The 20,594-nt window shown below is 37.8% G+C and overlaps 1 protein-coding gene across 1 annotated transcript in view; it reads right to left on the bottom strand.

Moving 5' to 3' along the window:
• Nucleotides 1–20,594, bottom strand: part of LOC139960154 (5-oxoprolinase-like) — a 53,084-nt gene that overhangs the window by 27,164 nt on the left and 5,326 nt on the right. The window contains exons 5-23 of the mRNA XM_071958311.1: nucleotides 17,737–17,852; nucleotides 17,272–17,404; nucleotides 16,427–16,539; nucleotides 15,020–15,108; nucleotides 14,439–14,556; nucleotides 13,752–13,894; nucleotides 12,803–12,931; nucleotides 12,110–12,222; nucleotides 11,159–11,329; nucleotides 10,347–10,484; nucleotides 9,497–9,635; nucleotides 8,232–8,408; nucleotides 7,404–7,541; nucleotides 5,847–5,957; nucleotides 5,384–5,485; nucleotides 4,492–4,666; nucleotides 3,507–3,616; nucleotides 2,588–2,809; nucleotides 710–844 (exon numbers count right to left, since the gene is read on the bottom strand). Coding sequence (XP_071814412.1) covers nucleotides 710–844; nucleotides 2,588–2,809; nucleotides 3,507–3,616; nucleotides 4,492–4,666; nucleotides 5,384–5,485; nucleotides 5,847–5,957; nucleotides 7,404–7,541; nucleotides 8,232–8,408; nucleotides 9,497–9,635; nucleotides 10,347–10,484; nucleotides 11,159–11,329; nucleotides 12,110–12,222; nucleotides 12,803–12,931; nucleotides 13,752–13,894; nucleotides 14,439–14,556; nucleotides 15,020–15,108; nucleotides 16,427–16,539; nucleotides 17,272–17,404; nucleotides 17,737–17,852 — 2,572 coding nt within the window. The remainder of the gene's footprint in view (nucleotides 1–709; nucleotides 845–2,587; nucleotides 2,810–3,506; nucleotides 3,617–4,491; nucleotides 4,667–5,383; nucleotides 5,486–5,846; nucleotides 5,958–7,403; nucleotides 7,542–8,231; nucleotides 8,409–9,496; nucleotides 9,636–10,346; nucleotides 10,485–11,158; nucleotides 11,330–12,109; nucleotides 12,223–12,802; nucleotides 12,932–13,751; nucleotides 13,895–14,438; nucleotides 14,557–15,019; nucleotides 15,109–16,426; nucleotides 16,540–17,271; nucleotides 17,405–17,736; nucleotides 17,853–20,594) is intronic.

The following is a 20,594-nucleotide window of genomic DNA, read 5'->3' as shown; positions in this document are numbered from 1 at the left end:
TGCCTCTGCCCTTGATATGCTTTTTGTTTGCAGTCTGGTTCTCTGGAGAAGATCTTACTAGGATCCAAATACCAGGACCTCTAGCATTTACATTATATATACACACATTACCTCTTCATTTTACTTCCCTTCAAAAAATTGTTGTCCTACTATTAATATCAGTCATTATCATTAAATTTGATCAACTTGAGAGAATAAGTAAAACTCTTATGTATAACCTTCTTCACTCTTTCAAAAATACAGCAGCTTTTTTCTATTAAAGTTGAGATCAAAATGTTGATATCATTCCATACTACAATCCTATCACAATGCTGCCCCTTAAACTTGTATAATTAAGTTTCATTTCAACTAAGTGAAGTGAAAGTTACATGGTATGAAAATTTCCAGTTTTAAAATCAGATTTATATTTTATAACAAAAAATGCCAAAGGAAGGTAAACGTCGTGTGTGTGGGCAACCAAATACTTCAGCTTGAACCCTGTTTATTAACCTTCATCTGATGAAGAAAGAAGACAAAAAAAGGAACACATTTGTTGGAGGGTGTCTTAGTTTGATCAGGAACAATCTTTAATTCTGGGTAATATGGTCCACAGGAAATAGATGTGTTTAATTCTGGGTGATATGGTCACCATGAAATAGATGTGTTTAATCCTGGGTGATATGGTCACAATGAAATAGATGTGTTGACCAAACCCGTTTCAAAACTCTACCTGGTTTAGAGGAACGTCGTGGCCGATCATGCACCGAAGGCAGTAAATTATAGCAGAAAATGTGATAGCCCGTGGAGCATTACAGTTTCCATAAACCTCTGGACCTGTTCCTGCAAAGTCAAACACAGCAGTGCCCTGTATACAATAAAAAATATAAATATAAAAAGAATAAAATGGTATTATAAATGTGGTGGAGAATACCCTGAAGCTGACAGACTCCCTGTTACAATTCCAACGATATCTAATGGTTATTAAAAGCAAAGCAAACCAGTCTGTCACTTTTAACCTTTACATCATGTGCTGATCTACAATAGCGCCACCACTTTTCATCTCTTCCTCACGTCATTATCACAGGAGATGCAAAATCAACCATAATATATTGAAACACTTGTAACAAACATTTTTACCGTCACCCTCACACCCCCTCCCCCCCCTTCACCCCACCACTGTTCATGTCTTCCTTATGTTGGTATCACAGGAGAAGCAAAGTCAACCATAAAATTTGCATTATGTGTCATAGAAACACTTGTAATGAACATTTTTACCATTACCCTCACACCAAGAGCAAGCAAGCAAGCACTACTATCATCTTTACGTTTCGTAATTGGGGATTAAGAGCTCTCCCACCCTCCCAAGCCCCCCCCCCCATGTCCACCATCTCCCACCGCCAACCAACACCATCAAACAGCTATCTGATTAGAAGCTTGCTTCATCATAATTTTCACAATTGTGTGTTAACTATGACCATAACGAACCCATTCCCTCCTAAAGTTTCTCAAACACTTCCCGCCTCCCCATTTTGCAAGTCATGTTGGATATTGCATCGTATGATGTATGAGAGGCTTAAGTATTGTTCAATTTCACTTTCCTTTAATATTTTCCAAATATGAAAGTAGAGTTGTTTAGTCATGACTATATTAAACATCCTTAATGTTGGGATAATGTTTGAGACGTGTTACTGTGAACAGGAAATTCGCAATTACCAACCTTCACCAAGTTCAATAAACACTGGAAGGAAAACAAGGAAATACACTAAAAATGTAAATCCTGATGATTCTATGAAATCATCTTGGACTTGCGCCAAATCTTCAGTCTTCTATATAAAGGGAACATAATAATCATCATCCTATTTCCTGGTAGGAAAAAATTCCTGTTTTAGCCCAATTGGGGACTTTCCACCTTATCACATTATGTAATAATGCTGGTTTGGTCAAGTTTGCTGCTCCTTCCAATTTTGACCTTTCTGCTAACAATGCTTTACCTGGGGCAGTGCTACACGTCACTTCCACCTCTATCACAAAGGATACTGGCATCATTTGAAATGTTTCTCCATGTACTACAAACCACAACTAATACTAACAGTTCAAGCAGAATATCAGGTCTCCATTAGATGAGGGTTAAGGAACTGTTCATACTATCAGTACCAGTGCTTTAAAGCATGATATGGGTCACCAGTATAGAGTGGTATTAGCATAACATTCAGGTAAAGTTTAGAAACTGTTCATACTATCAGTACCAGTGCTTTCAAGCATGATATGGGTGACCAGTATAGAGTGGTATTAGCATAAGAATCAGGTAAAAGTTTAGGAACTGTTCATACTGTCAGTACCATTGCCTTAAAGCATGATATGGGTGACCAGTTAAGAGTGGTATTTGCATAAGAATTAGGTAAAGTTTAGGAACTGTTCATACTATCAGTACCAGTGCTTTCAAGCATGATATGGGTGACCAGTATAGAGTGGTATTAGCATAAGAATCAGGTAAAAGTTTAAGAACTGTTCACACTGTCAGTACCAGTGCTTTCAAGCATGATATATGCAGACAGTATAGAGTGATATTAGCAAAGAGGAAATTGTCCAAAATGGCTGCTTTTCTCACCTCATTAATATTGATGTTGATATTCAATGCTATCGGTGTTCCGTCGTCCATGTAATCGACAGCGGATAGCGTTGTGGACCCGGTCCGGTCCAGGGTCTGTTGTCCAATCTCCCTGAGCATATCTCTGACGGCTACCTCTGCGTTCTGCTGGATGTATTTCATGTACGCCAGAACAACGTCAAGGTCGTAGGCATCGATTAACTCCCCGATTAGAGTTATGCCCTGTAAGACAAAAAAAAACGAAAAATAAAAACGGTGACACTTGAAAGCGACTGTTTTGCTTTCATTTTGGCGATCAATATTAAAATTATACTGTCTTAATATTCAACAATAGGTGTGTCATCAATAGCTTGACCATGTCTTAAATTAAAGATTTGTCCAACATTTTGCAGTTTGTGGAAAAAAATTCACCGTTGTATTTTCCATGTGGAAAAAAAAAATGTGTTCTGAGAGACAAACTTGATCTGAATCCAATAAAACAGTCAATTTCTTGGAAAATATAATTATTTTTGGTGAGAACTAATTTAAGAGGTATCTTATCTCTGATCGGTATTTCTGATCAGAGGTATCTCTGATCAGTCGTAATATATTGCGTTTATAGTGACAATAGTTAGATTTATGCATATCATTAAAAAAACGGTGGCAAAATCTACTTCCCACACTCACGGATCATCAAAAGGCATATGCACCGTGCCTTACCACCACTGTGATATTGTATACAAATCCGAGAGATAAAAAATAATACGGAAGCTACGACAACCAGGTTCACGTCTACGACAGAAAGACAGATCAAAAACTTTGAAGGTGGGAATGACAAAGAGGAACGTCTGTTATGATGTGTTTTCAAGCGACAACTTCGGAGGCTCTATTTGAATTTTCACTCACTTCTGGAAAGGAAAGGATATATAGTCTTTCTAACCTTCTGATTGGCTGCAACCTGGGCTCTTAAATCTGCTAGATTATCATGGAGTGTTCTGGTTCCACTGCAACCTGCGTATTGTCCTGGAGCCTTCAGTGCTGCAGTAACGTCTGTAAATCCAGATGATAACAAAAAATAGGCCATTACTTGATTGGGTTATATAACTACACTTCTGTGTGTACTTTGCATACCTTTCAGGTGCAAGTGTTACTACTGCATCAACGAGGAAACGCTTAGTAACATTCGAAATAGAAAAAACTGACTAAAACCTCTTCCAGTTTTAAGCAGAGAAGTGGCGTTTAGATAGCCGGAGAGTAAGCACAGCAATCAACATTTTTCTTGAAGTCGTTCAGCTTTTAATCTTACTAAACTTGACGATTACCTAACTTATCGACGTCATAAATCTGTTTAATATGAAATATTACAATTCTGGGTATGTGTATAACACAAAAACTGAGGTTACTTACAAATCAGCCAAACTGTCGGTAAATAACTGTAAGACCATAAATTTGCAGCTACTTAAGCATCATGCCACAAAGAATTTTGTTTTTTAACTTGGAAAGCAGTCTCTCAATATATATAATTTGCATTAATTTTTTCTCTGTAGTTTTCTTTTCTCTATAATTATTTTTTTTCTGTAAGTTTTTTTCTCTATAATTATTTAATCTCCATAATTGTTTTTCCCCTCTATATTTTATTGACTTTGACAAAAGATTTTGAAAAAATCATCTTGACTCATGAACAATTTTGGAAATTTGGAAAGCAGTCTCTCAATATACATAATTTACAATAATAATTATCTACAGTCTATCAATATACATAATTTACATTATTTTTTCTCTGTAGTTTTCTTTTCCTTTAATAATGATTTTCTCTCTGTAAGTTTTTTCTCTATCATGATTTTTTCTCCATATTTTTTTTCTTCTTTTCTTCATTGACTTGACATAAGACTTTGAAAATTCATCTTGACCAATGACCATCGCACCTTCTTCCTGGAACTCTCCATCCTTGACCAACTTGAATGTTTTGAAAACAGCGCCCTCTTCTTTCAGACTCTTAGAATGGGGTGGCATGGACCCTGGTGTCTTACCGCCTATGTCGGCATGGTGACCGCGGCTAGCTACGTAGAAGACTGGCTTCTTTGAATCACTGTAAAATACCTGTTTGAAACAGAAGGTTTGACCTGACGTGTTATGAAAGTGTAAGTTTAGCAGGGATGTCTATAAGGTAATCTAGCCTACATTCCTACGAGCCCAAACTGAAAACCGGCCTGACACTGCAGAACTCGACACAACCGTAGAAACGGGAAGAAAAATCGCAGACAGGCAGAAGCGACTGTGGGGAGTCACACTAGAAGTGATCAAGATTTAGCGAGGTTTAAATCACGTGGGTTGATCTCAGGGAAACTCAACAAGTAGCATTTTCCTGACAGCTGTTCTGCAGAGTGCAGAGGTTCACGAATACCACTGGCCGGGTGTGAACAGATGTTGTTAAACCAATCACAGGGATATGATTTTGCATCTGATTTAAAAAACGAGCAGCAGGGTCCGTAACATAAAACAATCATTGTGTGTGTGTCTGTGTGCTGGTCAGTCCTCCAGCATGTAGGGATGAGTTGTACGACGATAAGCCTTCAAGACTATCAATACTAGATCACGCCATGTTAATAGTTGGCTGGCATTCTGCTCGGACAATCTGCGTAAAGACTACGTCTGCGTAAAACAGCTCCTCTTCACTCAACGATTGCTAGTCAGTGCTTAACAATTTCCAATTAATGATTTTCCATTAAAGTCTGAAGACACTTCTGGTTTACTATTATAAGAAAACAAATAAGAGAAAATACAACAAAAAAAGTAGCGGAACGATTAAGTACTCACAGGCGTTATAACGGTTAGGTCGGGCAGATGGCTCCCTCCGGCTGACGGATGATTGGTCAATATCATATCGCCTCTTTTTAAATTGTTCCCGAGGAATTTTATCTGAGAGGATAGGACAAAAAACACTGTTGTAATTAATACAAATTAATACAAGGTAAGAAAGTGTACCTTATCTGTTCATTCTCTTTTCACATGAATACAAAAGTGATATATGTGTGAATGGCTTTACCTCCCCCACCCCCCCTCCTTCCCACCACCCCTTTCCTCTAACATCTACTTGCCTTGACTTTTTTCTTCCATGAGAATCCAACCACTACCTGGCACTTTAAGTTGCAACGTGCATGCGGTTCTGAGAATAAAAGAAATGGTGACTTCTAAGCTAATCTCATTCGCCAACTGATTTATAAGCAGTCAATCGATGTATGACAAACATCAATTGTTCAACCGGGTTCTTGTTTATTACCTGATATTGGACGGTCTCTTGCATGGCTCCCAGATGGACTGGGATGTGAGGTGCATTGGCAACCAAGCCACCATCTGACCCAAACATAGCACAAGAAAAGTCCAATCTTTCCTGAAATAATGACACAGAATAGTAAGTAAAATCCATCTAAAATTGGCAAAAAATGTAGAAACAAATATAGCTCTCTTAATCACCCCTCTTGCCACTTATCCCATTATTCCACTTATCCCATCCCTTGCCACTTATCCCATTAGTTGCATTAATAACATGACCCACACTAAAAACTGAATGGAGCTACCCATTGTCTCACATTCATTCATCCAATGGAAGGCAACTTTTCAGCCGGTGATTCCTCTTCCCAGACTTTGGAACAGAAGTACAAAGAATCATCTCTGAAGGGTAGGGCCACCGTCTCTTGATACAACAAATACAGTTTAACCACTTACCTGTAAAGGTGCATTTCATCAACAGTTAGTAGTGCACTTTTACGAACAAAAATGCGCACGTCCCACCACTGCCAGTACATAGTGGTGCAGTTGATAGTGCACTTTCACAAATAAAAGTGGCAGTTACCACCACTGCCAGTACATACTGATGCAGTTAATAGTGCACTTTCACGAATAAAAGTGCACACTTACCGGCACTGCCAGTACATACTGGTGCAGGTGATGGTGCCCTTTCATGAATAAAAGTGCGCATTTACCACCATGGCCAGTACATACTGATGCAGTTAATAGTACACTTTCACAAATAAAAGTGCACACTTACCGCCACTGCTAGTACATACTGATGCAGTTAATAGTGCACTTTCACAAATAAAGTGCACACTTACCGGCACTGCCAGTACATACTGGTGCAGGTGATGGTGCACTTTCATGAATAAAAGTGCGCATTTACCACCATGGCCAGTACATACTGATGCAGTTAATAGTGCACTTTCACAAATAAAAGTGCACACTTACCGCCACTGCCAGTACATACTGATGCAGTTAATAGTGCACTTTCACAAATAAAGTGCACACTTACCGGCACTGCCAGTACATACTGGTGCAGGTGATGGTGCACTTTCATGAATAAAAGTGCGCATTTACCACCATGGCCAGTACATACTGGTGCAGTATAAGTACTAATTGTGCACTTTTTACTAATACAGAAGCAAATTCACAGGAAAGTAAAGCTTGAGAAGTGCAATGGTGCATTCTGAGGGATATTTAGGCTTTAAATTAGGCATATAACTAGGTCTACATGCATGGTTAGAAAAGGGGGGGAGAGAGTGAGAGGAGAGGTGTACACCCCCCCGCCCGCCTGGTGGTGCAGTCGCACCACTATGTAGGTAACTTTTACTGGTGCTGATTGTTGTATTTGTAGTGCAATTTCAGGAAGATCGCCTCAAATTTAAATGTGCTGATCAAATGTATAAGAACAGAAGCAACCTGCGAGAAAATATGGAAGTCATGAAACACTCATTCTCATCCACGGCAACCAAACAACGGGATGTTACGCTTGGATATTTCATATTCAAGATGATATCGAAGAGATGACAAGATTTACAAATACCTTGATGTTAGTTGAAATGGCAGTCCTCTGTAATATCCTTCCCATCTGTTCTGCGGTACTCATGAATCGATGCGAGAATATCGACAGCTGAATCGTGTCCAACTCTGTTCCGATTTTCTTAAGTTCTCCTGTTCCGATCTTTTGAAAGACAGAAAATAAAAGCCTTTACCGCTCCCTCCAATATATTCATTAACAAAATAAAGTAAACATATCACAAAAGACACAAATAATAAATAAAAGGAGAAGGGTCTGCATTTAGGATTAAAAAAACACCTGTATCTTAATCTCAAATTCCCGAAGCCGGTCATTGCCTTCAGCATCCCATTTTTAACCAAATGAGGAATATTGAAAACATTTTCACCAAAGGAATGTTATTGTAGCAAGAAGTAACTGATGCCGTTCGATCCAAATATCTAGGCTTCTTTTTCTTCTATATTATCATCAATTTCCTTTGCCAAGAAATGCATTCTGGAAAGTTCAATAGTCCAAACGTTTAATCTTTTTCTTAGAAATGAAGATTGAGTAAGAACAGCTAATCTAACAGAATTATTACGGACACTTGCAAAATTTCTGACCAAAGATTAACCGTGAAAGGCCGCTGGAGAGAGCAATGATTATTTAACATCATGCCAATAAAACTACTCTTAATAGGTCACAAATGTGACATGTACTGGCCTTGATACAAGACTGTAAACATTCGACTTATTACTCCTTCCCCCTTAGGTCATTAAAGTTAGCAAATATTAACTGCACCATCAGCTCACGACATCATGCAGTAAATGCGTCACCCTCCTCAAGTTATCGTAAGTTTATTTCTTGAAGTCTTACCGTGATTTTGACGTCACCAGACTCGGTGATGGTGGCCTCACAGTAAGGCTCCACCAGTATAGTACTATTCTGATCAATGATGATGGATGGTCCTGCCAAAACATGTCCTGCTGAGAGCTCTTCTAGCTTGTAAACAGAGGTATCCAGATAACCCTCTTCAAAATAACATTTTGTAATCTGTCAGATCGAGGAGGGATAACATGTCCAGTTAGACAGAATCACAAGCAAAGAGCAAACACCATTAGCATCATGTTCTACCCGGGGTACCAAGTCTTATCATTGTCTTGTATCTTCAGAGTCAATGCTGGTTTATCTAATAGACAATTGAGGCAACTAACTAAGGGGGGGGGGGCCCTAAAGATCAAGGGGTCTCTGTAAACACTTAATCAATTAAGATGTCTTGTTTTGGGTTGTGCCTGTGAAAATTAATAAAGGAGATGGGGGTGGCAACTTATCAAAAAGTTCAATTTTTCACAATTGGTTGAGAATTTCATGTCATAAAACAAATTTCATTCCAAACTGAATGACACTTTAATGCAAATGAAATGCAAAGCAGTGTACAGGGTATAATTTAGTGTTCAAAACTTTGTGTAGCAGTTTTGAAGGATCTTAATTTACAGTAAAGTACAATATGATACAGTGTAGTAGAGTAGAATACGGTAAAGTAGAGGAGAATACATTATAGTAGAGTAGAGTACGGTATACTAGTGTAGGATACGGTATAGTACAGTAGAGTACGGTATTGTAGAGTAGAATACGGTAAAGTAGAGGAGAATACGGTATAGTAGAGTAGAATACATTATAGTAGAGTACGGTATACTAGTGTAGAATACGGTATAGTACAGTAGAGTACCGTATTGTAGAGTAAATACGGTATTGTAGAGTGGAATATGGTACATTACATTACAACACAGTACAGTAGAATGTATAATTCATAAAAAGTTTCACATATGATTTACAATTTCATATGACATGCTGTAGTAAAAATGTTCAATTTCCAGCTAAATAAAATTTCATGCGATATGCATATGATGGTAACTTATTTAAACCATTAACAGAGACCATACAATACAACACAACACTACATAAATACGTTACACTTGCTTAGCTAAAGCTTATATGAGCTGCACTGTAATAAACTGAAGACAGAGCAAAAAAAAAAAGAAAAAAAAAAGCAGATTTAATGTAAAATACTTGTTCAAATAAAGAGCTTTAATATCAGGCTTAACTGATGATAGCGGACAATTTTAAAAGAGCATCCTTACGGCTTCCTTTCTGGCCTGGGTTCCTTTGCTCATCTTTTGTTGGTTTGATTCTATCTGAGTCTTTCCCACTCCTCGAACTCTGATATTATCGATGATAATCGGCCTCCCTGGAATGGTGAATCCAAACTCTCGTTGGTATCTAAAGGAGAAGGCAAAACATATAAACATATATATATATATATTATTTGTCCAATGGTAGAAAAGTAAAAGGATATTTCACATTAGAAACATAGGTCACATTTGACATTAATATAGAAATCAAACTACTGTAGTGATTACATACTGAGCAAAGGAAAGCAACACTCACTAGGGATTGTTTTACCCTGATATGGATACCTGCGCTTATTCTGTTATTAAATGTAGTGGGAATCTCCAGCCACGCCCCTAAATCGATAGAGGGGGCTGTCACAGCTGTCCTCTCTTGCTCCGCAAAACTTTGACGAGCTGCAATCTCTGCAATTGCTGAGAATTCCTCTGAGGAATCTCAGAGGGACATTTATGGGCAAACTGAGTGAACGTTCCCTAATTCACACACATAGTGTGACATAATCTGACAGGTGAAAAGTTGCAGACCAGCTTCTCCGGAAAATATAAATGAATGTCAAAATCAGCTGAGAAATGTACACAATAACCATGGATTTAATCCATTTTGGGGGGGGGGGAATTGGTTATTACAATGGATTATATTGGATAATTTCAGCAACAACTATAAACTGAAAATGACCAAAAAATTGTACAAAAACTTTAAACAACTTCCATTGTCATTGATGGTATCACTGATTTTATAGAGTTTATAAAAAATAAAGAAAAAAGAAACGATGAAAAAACTTGAAAAAACTTGACAATTCACCTTTCGGTAAAAGCTGCCTCAAAGTTGCCATAGTAACTGCTGTCCTCTGTTTTCTTGAAGTCAGTTGCTGAACACATCAGAGCGCAATCTGTTCTGTCGTAACGCAGGTGTAAATATGGCTGCGTTTCAATTTGCTCTCTGATGTGAAAAGTGGAAATTAAACCAAATATCATAAATCAATGAAAATCTACTTTCTATTGTGATGCAAATGCTAGATTTACTTATCGGCAAACCATGAATATTTCACATTTATGTAGCCCATCAGGTCCTTACCTGTGTTCAATTCAGGTTAACAATGCCAATGTCTCGTCAAGAGAAAAGGCAGGACTGATTTGTGAGGCTTGCTCGGAGACCACATCAGATGGCTCACATTCTTGTAGCATGTCAAAATCTATCCTTGACATATTTTGATAGGCCAGCCGAATCCATTTTTGTTAGAACTCGATCAAACCATCTATTACATATTAACCTCAATGGAAAAACCAACTTTACTATCTGGACATCCTTAAAAGAAACTCCAGGTTGTACAAGAAGGGTAAAAGCCTCGAATACATCCTATACAGGCTATCCATTACAGTTTTTTTTTTTCGTGGGCAAAACAAGTCTAATGCTCAAATATGCTACAAGAACTCAGTGAAACCAGCCATTATCTTACACATATATAATCCATATATTGGACAGCCATCTCTGCTAACTATCAAACCTTAAAAGAAAATTCTAAATTGAACAAATGGCATTGCAAAAAAGAAAGAAAAATGTCCTACAATGGCCCTCCTTGAATACTACAAAATCACCATGGTAACAATGCTTACTCTGGAAAACCTTGTCTTTTCAGTTCAGCCACACACTGTTTAGTGAGTACACCTATCCTCTCATCAACACGATCAAACGATGCCTTTGTGTACACAACAGCAGCGGGTTCTTGAGCTTCGTGAACGACGTCGGCTAAGGCCATACCGAAAGCCGAGAGGATTCCTGAGTATCTGGATGAAGAGGAATAAATCACAAAGAGAATTTTGAAGCTACAAAAATGAGATCAAAATCCAAACATGTAATGGGATACATAGCAGCTGGAAGTTATAATTTGCTTGAACAGAAAACTATTCAAAAAAATTTTTTTTTATTATATCAATGTCCTAACTGACGTATAATCTTGAGAATGTATGCTGTTTTTTTATTTTTTATAAACAAAAATCAACAATTTGCCTAGACTTCCCACACTTTCACATAGCAGAACTACCTAGCCTTGCCTACTCAGATAACTTCCCATTTAATCTTAAATTTATTGTCATGAAGTTCTGAGGTATAAGTTTAAAGCGACATCGTGGACAAGAAGGAAACAAAGTCACAGGGATTGAACGGATGATTGCTCTGAAGTGAATTGAGTGAAACTAGTATGGAAGCACAATACAATTGTGAAACACCACCAGCAAAACACACGTTTACAACACACCCAGTATGACACCATAATAACACACCACCATAGCACACAACCAGTAGAACACCACACTACACCAGGACATAAAAAATAATAATTGTCTACATTTTAATTTTTTTTCAAATTCCTTCCACCTTAACTTCACAACACATCAATTCATGTTTCTTACTCAAGTTTACTATTCCATTATTTTGCATAACGTATTAGAAAATATATTTAAAATTTCTCCTAACATTGGTTCTATAAACCAGCCAATACCGACCCTAATCTCTTCATGAATATAACCAACAAATGACAGACTTTCTGATAAATTTGTCTTACTCACTTGTGAATGAAAACGGTAGACATGCCCAGTGACCTGGCTATGGAGCATGCATGTTGTCCACCCGCTCCTCCGAAACAGGCCAGCACGTGGCGAGATGTGTCGTGACCTCTGGCCTGTGGGGACAGAGGTCATCAATAAATGAATAAAACTGACCAGTCATACAGCATTCATGCGACCAATGAATGACTGGTATGCATTACTGCTGTCGTTAATAATAGTATTATATATGTAACTGTCTCACTTTGTTTGAATAATTCTTAAGATATTATAAAGACAATCGCAATCAAATGAGAACACACCATTCTGTTAGTAACTGGTGCTGAAATTCAAGTAGTACGCTACAAGCTATGCTTAAGAGATTAACATAAAAAAGAACAAACTTAAGACATAAAAAAATCCTCGAATAAAATTTAGAAATGACTGTTACAATTTTGGTATGGAGCATAAAGGTTGTTAATAATTGTGGGAATTATACCACATCACGGTTAAGTATTGCTTTGACTTATTTGGAATTAATTTCATACTTTTTGTGGATCCAAAAGATACCATGCTACTTTGGTCTTATAATTATTAATCATATCAGATAATTATTTATAGTAATTCATAATAATCATTTATAGAAAGAGGTTCTTTCAACCCCAGTTATTGTGTTTTTCTCTGTAGCCGACTATTTTTTTAGTTAATGTATGTCACCTGTGTCAATGCTCTGATTGGTCGACACATCTTTTCATTGGCGACCCGTATAAAACCCATTGCGACCTCTTCCACGGATAAAGGATCTTTCTTGGTCCCTTCGGGTTGGCTGGCATGGTAGGCATTGATCTGAACAAGAGACCAAACGATGTGACTAGAGGCATTAACATAATTGAATTCACCTTTCTTGCCTTACCTGTCATTGTGAAACACACACTCATCCATCCCACAGCACCCAAGAGAGGCTAGTTTCAACGGTACACTGTTGCAATACCGATATCTAAAACATGTGCTTTGTACACAAAGCAGGTGAAAAGATATGCCAAGTATTTACGTCCTCGTAGAAAGGGGCAAACTGTAACCGTCATCTTACCGTACATGAAAGAGATGCTTGTCATGGCCCCTCAACTAATGCACTTACCCCACCTCACCACTCCCCTCTCCCTCCCTGCCCTTCAAGCAAAAAAGAAGAACTCTCATAGTAGTTACTCGGGGGTGGATCCAGAATATTTTATAAAAGAATGGGTTTGGCGCTGGGCAAAGCTGACTACCATGGAGGCAGAAATTGAAATTACAAATGAAATTTCAGACACCAATGTGGTGGATTCTAAGGCAAATTAATAAGATTTCAAATTAGTTCTAATTGCAAGGTTGTGCTGATGAGTACTTTCCACATGGACGAAAGAACCCTTTTCGTTCTACAAGAAATATAAGCACCCTTACTATTAGTAGCACAATCGAATACGTTAGGGCTTACCCAATGCCAGCAGAACATAATTTTCATACCATCTATTCTGAAATAGACTCACAAATGATTCACACTTTTCATAAAATAGAATCAGAAATCACTAAAAAATCAACAAGTCTAGCAAAGTAACAAACTGATCCCCATTCTCAGCAAAATAAAATTCAACTCTGGTGTCACCAAGGAATAAAGAACCGTATGTACCTGCTTGGTCAGTTCTTCAAATTCAACTATGGAGGTTTCCTTGTCCAGAGGTTGGTCCTCTGATGCACCAAAGATTTTAGGAAAGTATTCTGGAAGTAGCCTCCGTAGAACTAAGTTTGCATCAGTGACACAAAGAGGTCCACCTGGATGAAACAAAGTTACGTCAAAGTTTTGTAAAACACAATTGTCCAATTTTGAGGCAATCCGACAGCATCCCCCCACCCCCCACAAACAACTTGTTAATGAAAGTATTTTGAAAACCAGCATCTCAAATCCCACCACTTGATAGCATCTTTCCATCCTTTGTTTTGTTTCTCCCTCATTCTTCGGCATCTTCTCTTACTCTCATCTCTTTATTTTTATTTTTTTGCTGCTAATTCTCATTAATTCTTTGTATGCAAAGGCCATTAGCAAAAAATAGCAAATGTAATACTCCCTTAGAATTTGCACAGGAAACCCTGATGCTGAACAGTGCTACAAACTTTGTTTATGTGACTTTCCAGAGAAAAAACAAAAAACTTAAGACAGAAAAAAAAATGATTTTAGGAGCAGCTACTTACATTAAAAGACTCTTTGCTCTTGACAGTCAACTACATGACCTTTGACATTACCTAAATCATTCAATCTCATTACAATAGTTCCTAGAGGCTGTTTAACATGGAAACAAGGAAATGATCTTGGTGCTACCTTTCCTGTAACAAGTTGGTCCAGGGTGAGCCCCAGCTGATTCAGGACCAACATCGAAAAGGCCAGACCTAAAAAACAGCCTAGAGCCACCTCCAGCTGCGACAGTGTTGATATCCAACTGTGAAAAGGAACATAAGGGGGCGAGGGTTGAAATTGCATTTAAACTGAAATAATATGCTTGCAATATATTCTCTCTTTTGTTTTGAGAGACAATTAGTACTAGAAGCACTTTTCCCAACAACATACTTTTGAATATTTCAGTTCATTACTGGTCAACTTTACAACACCATCTGCATCCTTCCTACCCCCCCCCTCCCCCTCCTGTTCCCAACCCCACCTCAAATAAAAGAAATGCTAACAGTTAAAAAATCAACAACTCTAAATTATTTCATAATTACTCAAGAAGAGATTTGCATATTAAAGAGGAACTGTGTATAAATGCAATTCCTTAGAAGTTATTCTAGAAAAGATTTTAAAAGATTAATGTAACAATGATATAGTCATAAATTGTTCTCTATATCATCGCTTTAATGTCCACCAAATTGAGCTCCCTTCTCTGTGCCTGTTTACTTCATTGTTACCTGTGGAGCTTGGATTGTCACCCCTGCAGTTGTGGTTTCAAATACATGTTCGTATTCCCCAGCGTAACGGCTCACGTCGGTTGAAGTACCTGGATTGAAGACAAAGAGTTGCCGACATACTCAATTTCAAAGTATTAAATCATAAACCCTCAAAGAAATGACAACAACTGCTTAATTCCTTGGTTCCAAAATAGCTAAAGAAGAATTGCCAATGGGGACATGTGTAGATTTAGCTATAAACTAAGTGCCCTGGCATTACCAACAACATTAAGCATTCTTTTTTATTCATTCTCTTCCCCTCCTCGTACTTGCCTACTCTACGTACAGAAGACTAAATTCACAGTGCATCTCACAGTGTGTCACGCAGGCTGCACTGGTTATGAATCACTTGACATTTAAAGTACAGTACTGAAGAACTTTTCTGTATGGGCGTATCTGTCATTCACTGAAACGACATAACACCGTACTAGCGATAGGGATATTGTCTAAACTGGCTGTGTGAAGTCTCAATAATATCTTATGCTAAATAGGCAACAGACCTTGATGAACTTCAACATATACAAAAAAAGAAAATTTGCACATGCTATTCAAGTCAGTACTTGTGAACATGAGGATGATGGAATATAGAAAAGGGGCACAATGGGCGGGGGGGGGTTGGGGTGCACAGATGTTATCTTTTAACCTTTCCATTACTAAACCCCTTCTCAACGACCAACCAACCAGCAATGGCTTCCTACACGACGTGCGACTTGTGCTTGTCAGGTTGTCTCTTGTTCTTTCCTTTAATTTTGAGTGCTGAAGGTAAGTATGTATTGTACGTATTGCATTGTATGTATACAAGTATGTATACTGGTAAGTCACCAACCAGTCTGTGAGTCAAAAGAACCATTCTTGGCAATTTAATAAAGCTTTGCTCATACCAGCAGGAATATGACTTCCATGCAAACCAAGGACATGCAGTGTTTGAGTTGAGATGCTGTAATACTGTTTGAGGACAAATAACTCCACTCAAAAGGGTATCTGAAAGGCACAGAGTATTCCAGAACTTACTAGGTTCGAATATTTAAATATGCAACAAGCTTAGCTGTCTCTTCGCGACTAACATTCTACTACGACAAAAGCAATCTTGTATTAAACCTTACTAGCGCCGCCCTTCCTTTGGTGACTTAACTGTATCTACTTTACCTGTCAACCAGCCTTCTATTTTGTTACTGGTCTATAACACCTACATGTGTCCTTGGACATCATAAAGCCATTGAAAATCTCTCATAACCTTGACAAACCCATTTAACACACTGCTTATAACAGTCTGTTATCCAACACTTTGTTAAAAAACTATTCTTGCATTGATCTGGCATAAAAAAAATTACAATTTAGGACAAAATTAATTAACAAATGTTTTCTCACCTCCCATGTCAAATCCAATCACTGGTAAATTTGAATATTTATCAAAGGTGGTCTGAGCATATCCAACCACTCCTCCCGCAGGTCCAGAAAGTATTGCACGGGATCCGTTAAACCTAGGAAAGATATACGCTGCGGTCTTTTAAAACCAGATTTTCGGAGATTGAAACAGTCAAGGCAAACAACTACTGAGGTCAACGTTCAAGCCAGAACAATGGAGCTATTAGAAGAATTAGTAAATCCCATCTTCTACAAATAAATATCAATCCATTTGCATTATTCCCATTACTTAGTAAAGGTAGTCTGTATAGACCCCAAATTATAGCATGCACTGTAAGTTCTAGAAGTTTTTAAAAAGTATTTTCCTGGAGGAATTTTACTTTCCAATTGTTCTCAGACATTCTACATGAGCACAAAAGATGACTGAATGTCCCAGTGAGGTCAATTTCCTCCAGGGTAGTTATAAAAACAGTTAAAGAATTTTGACCCAAGGTGACCATAATTTAATATCTGGCATATTTGGGGCCAATACAGCATACCTTTTAAACACATAGATGTTTTGGCAAAAAATTTGCCAAAACTCTCTCTGTTGACTATTTATAGGGGTTGGTTCTCATATGTGGAAGAAGCGATTGCAAGATGACAAACTAATTTTTCATAACCACAGAAACAATGCAAGGTACTTTGTTACAGAAATGTTTTAAGAGCTAAACACAAATGAATGCTATCTGATTGTCTGTTGCTTGTCTGTCTGTGTGCTTGTCAAGTTGTCTGTCTGTCATTCTTTCTTCAGTATTTTACAATAAACTATTTAATATAACAGATCTTCTGTGATTCCTTCATCTTACCTATCCATAGGAGTTAGACCTCCGTCCGACTGCATGAACAGTACCCTCTTACCACTAAGGTTGTCATGGAAACCTGATGCAAAGCTGTTCAAATAGGTTTTGATGCAAGGTGTCAGATATGCATCTGCACAAGCTGTATAAAATGAATATAAAATGGGATAAAAAGTCTTTACTAACAAGAAAAGTAGTGTCCATTTTGAGCCTAATAAAGCTCTTTCATATTTGATTAATTTAACTTGAGGTAAGTATGTATACCTTCCAGCGGATTTAAAGATGGCTTACATTGTTAGCAGACCCCTTTCACAGACCATGGGTTGCACAACACTGGTATAGACAACTGTAAAACTGCTTACTAGTGGCCTACAGACACTTTTGATAAACTTTGTGATTCCGATCAGTATAAATTGGGTTGCGATCGAGGTAGGATGTTCCCTCCTCAATCAAAAACAAATTGTTTAAAGATACCTGTAAAGCCTCTGGGGACTATCTTCACCATCTTCATCACAGAACTTGACAAAGAAACATGCCTGAATCCGAGCTCTGTGGCAATCTCCCCCACTCTCTCTTCATGGGCGGAGTATCTGAGGAAATACAAATGAAAATATATACGTGAACTAAGTGTGAATTTCAAACATGACACACAAACCCTTTAACTTCCAACCCTGACATCACCCTGATATCCCCCTACAAGAAAAAGATAATCTCTCGCTTAGATCTCTCAAAATGATCGCAGGTACTGATTTGCAATTCATTATTTTTCCTTTTTTTTATTATCGGCAATTGGTCTTGCTATTGCAATTACTATACATATGTTGTGTAACAATTCAAAATGTTTCCATCTCATTCTTAAAGCTAACCTCCAGACAGATATAACTCAAAACTGTCCCATAGTTGAATGTAACAACAATTGTACCATACTGTATGTCTAATCTTCCCCATCGCACCCACCCCCACCACTTCCTCAACAATCATTACCTCCCCCTTCCTTTTCCCCCTTCCCTTCCATTTCACCCTTCCCCTCCATATGCCCCATTCCCTTCCATCCCCCCCACCCACCTCTCTCTCTCTCCCTCTCTCAAAAGTTATCCACTTCATCATTCCAGGCATAACTGGTGAACATTTCTAATGTACATAAAATAAATTCAAATTCTTGAGCCTGTGGAGACAAATACTGCCTGCATAAATTCAGCATTTCATACTTGCACTCGCCAACACTGTATTTTTCTTGATCATAGCATTCCTCTCAACAGAAGTTGCTGCTATTATTGAGCCTGATTCCAGCCCTTCATATTTCACCCTGTTTTTAATGATTCTCAGTTGACACCATAACAATATCCAATATACAACAACTTACATATAATTTTGAAATTTAGAACCTTCATACAGTTGACAATATTCCACTCGCTGCTAAAATAAAAGCCCTTCAAGTACGATGACATAATTTTATAGTCCTCCTACTGTACACAGAGGCTCAATGCATTCTAAACTTTATAGCTAAAGTGTAAAATACCCAGCAAGAGTAGATAATTCCACATTGCAATATCCTTTATGGAACAAACAGAAATCATCCAAATTATATTTGTCTAATATTAGCCTGTCTTATAATTATGCCAGTGCCAGCATATTTTGGAAGAAAAAAGAACCAGGTTGATTACATAACGCTTCCCAGGCATACGCCATATTGGATGCAGTGATTGAACTAGATACCACAACTCAGCAAATATACTACATAGATTCCATACCTTCACATCCCATAACAACTGATACATTACTTGTTTTCAGGCGCGTAGCCAGGAATTTGCCAAGGGAGGGGCAAAACTGTTGATCTGGCATTGCAAACTATCTAAGCGTAGCGCCACCATGGTTGGCGCGAAGCGTACAAGAAAATTTTGGCTGAAAATGGCACTTCCCAGGCCTTGTAAGTTGCATCTTAGCATTTTCTCTTTTGAAAATACTAGCGATATCATTAAAACAATAAAAAAAATTTTAAAAAATATGCTCAAGGGGGGGGCGGCTGCCCCCTTCGCCCCCACCCTTGGCTACGCGCCTGCTTGTTTTTGTAAAATGCACCAGACAAATATATATACTTTAACCACCACTCAAGAGTAAGATCACCTTAAGCTGTCGATGAAACTTACAGCAGAATCACTTCAATTACAGAAATTATTTGCAAAGTATGCAAAATATCGAATAAAGTTCAGTCCAGATATTGAAAATATCATAACTAAATGTATTGTTCAATTTTTTTAGTCACTGAAATTTCAAATATCGTTAACCATCCTCACATTCCCCCTCCCCCTCAAAAGGAATTCTAATCTTCTTTGGAGATATCATACTTGTATTTTACATCACATCTAAAATTATAAAATGTCATTGAAAAATGGGAATCAATCCCTGAATCTGCTTGAAGAGTTTGCCATTAAGAGCAGGTGCAATTTTAATCTGAAACTCTATTACCCCCCCACCCTTTGATCCCCTCCCTTGCCCTGCCCTGCCCAACTTCCCTCAAACAGAATATGTAACACAAACAGATGATTCATGCAGAGTATGAGATGACAAGGCATAAACCAGACGTGGCATAAACCAGACAATGTAATCATTACCACAAATCTCTAAACTTATCAATTCACTGACATAATCCAAACGCAAAGTTTACATATGGATCGTATAATAGCTGAACGTATTTGAACTAAATTGTTGTTGTAGCATTCCGGAAGCTTCCATATATATATATATACTATTCCCTGTTATACTATTGTAACCGGCATTATATGGAACGGACAAACCACGCAAATACTGGTAACACTCTCAGACACTGCAGTGATATCAGTTACAGTTGCCGCAATCTCTGTGAATTGAAATTTGTGGGTCGGATCAAGCCACTAAATCACTACTGAACAAGTACTTCTAAAACTGTGTACAACCTTTGCCATTGACAATCACAAGATTTGGCTTGGTACTCTTTCCCTATAATATTGTGTAATTGAAATTTTTGGTCTGGAAAGTTATGCAACTACTAACAAAAGTAGGCACGATATAGTGAGACTTGTTACTATTCGTTGCTCTTTGCTCCAATCTAGATATAGTGAGACTTGTTACTATTCATTGCCCTTTGTTCCAATCTAGGTAAAAACAGGTTTTTTGCCATATGCAGGGAATACTTTTACTAGTGGTGACATGCTGTATGTAGCAATTGCAAGGTTTACAAAATTAGTGAGTCATTAAATATGCTGAAATGCCATTTGGTTCTATGTATAAGACCTGCTATATACATTTTCTATACATGTGCAAAGCAATTTGATATAATTGCATAGGATATATTG

The sequence above is a fragment of the Apostichopus japonicus genome, chromosome 3 (assembly GCF_037975245.1).
Source record: "Apostichopus japonicus isolate 1M-3 chromosome 3, ASM3797524v1, whole genome shotgun sequence".
In the NCBI taxonomy this organism is placed as follows: domain Eukaryota; kingdom Metazoa; phylum Echinodermata; class Holothuroidea; order Aspidochirotida; family Stichopodidae; genus Apostichopus; species Apostichopus japonicus.
This window is presented reverse-complemented; position numbering and strand designations above follow the sequence as displayed.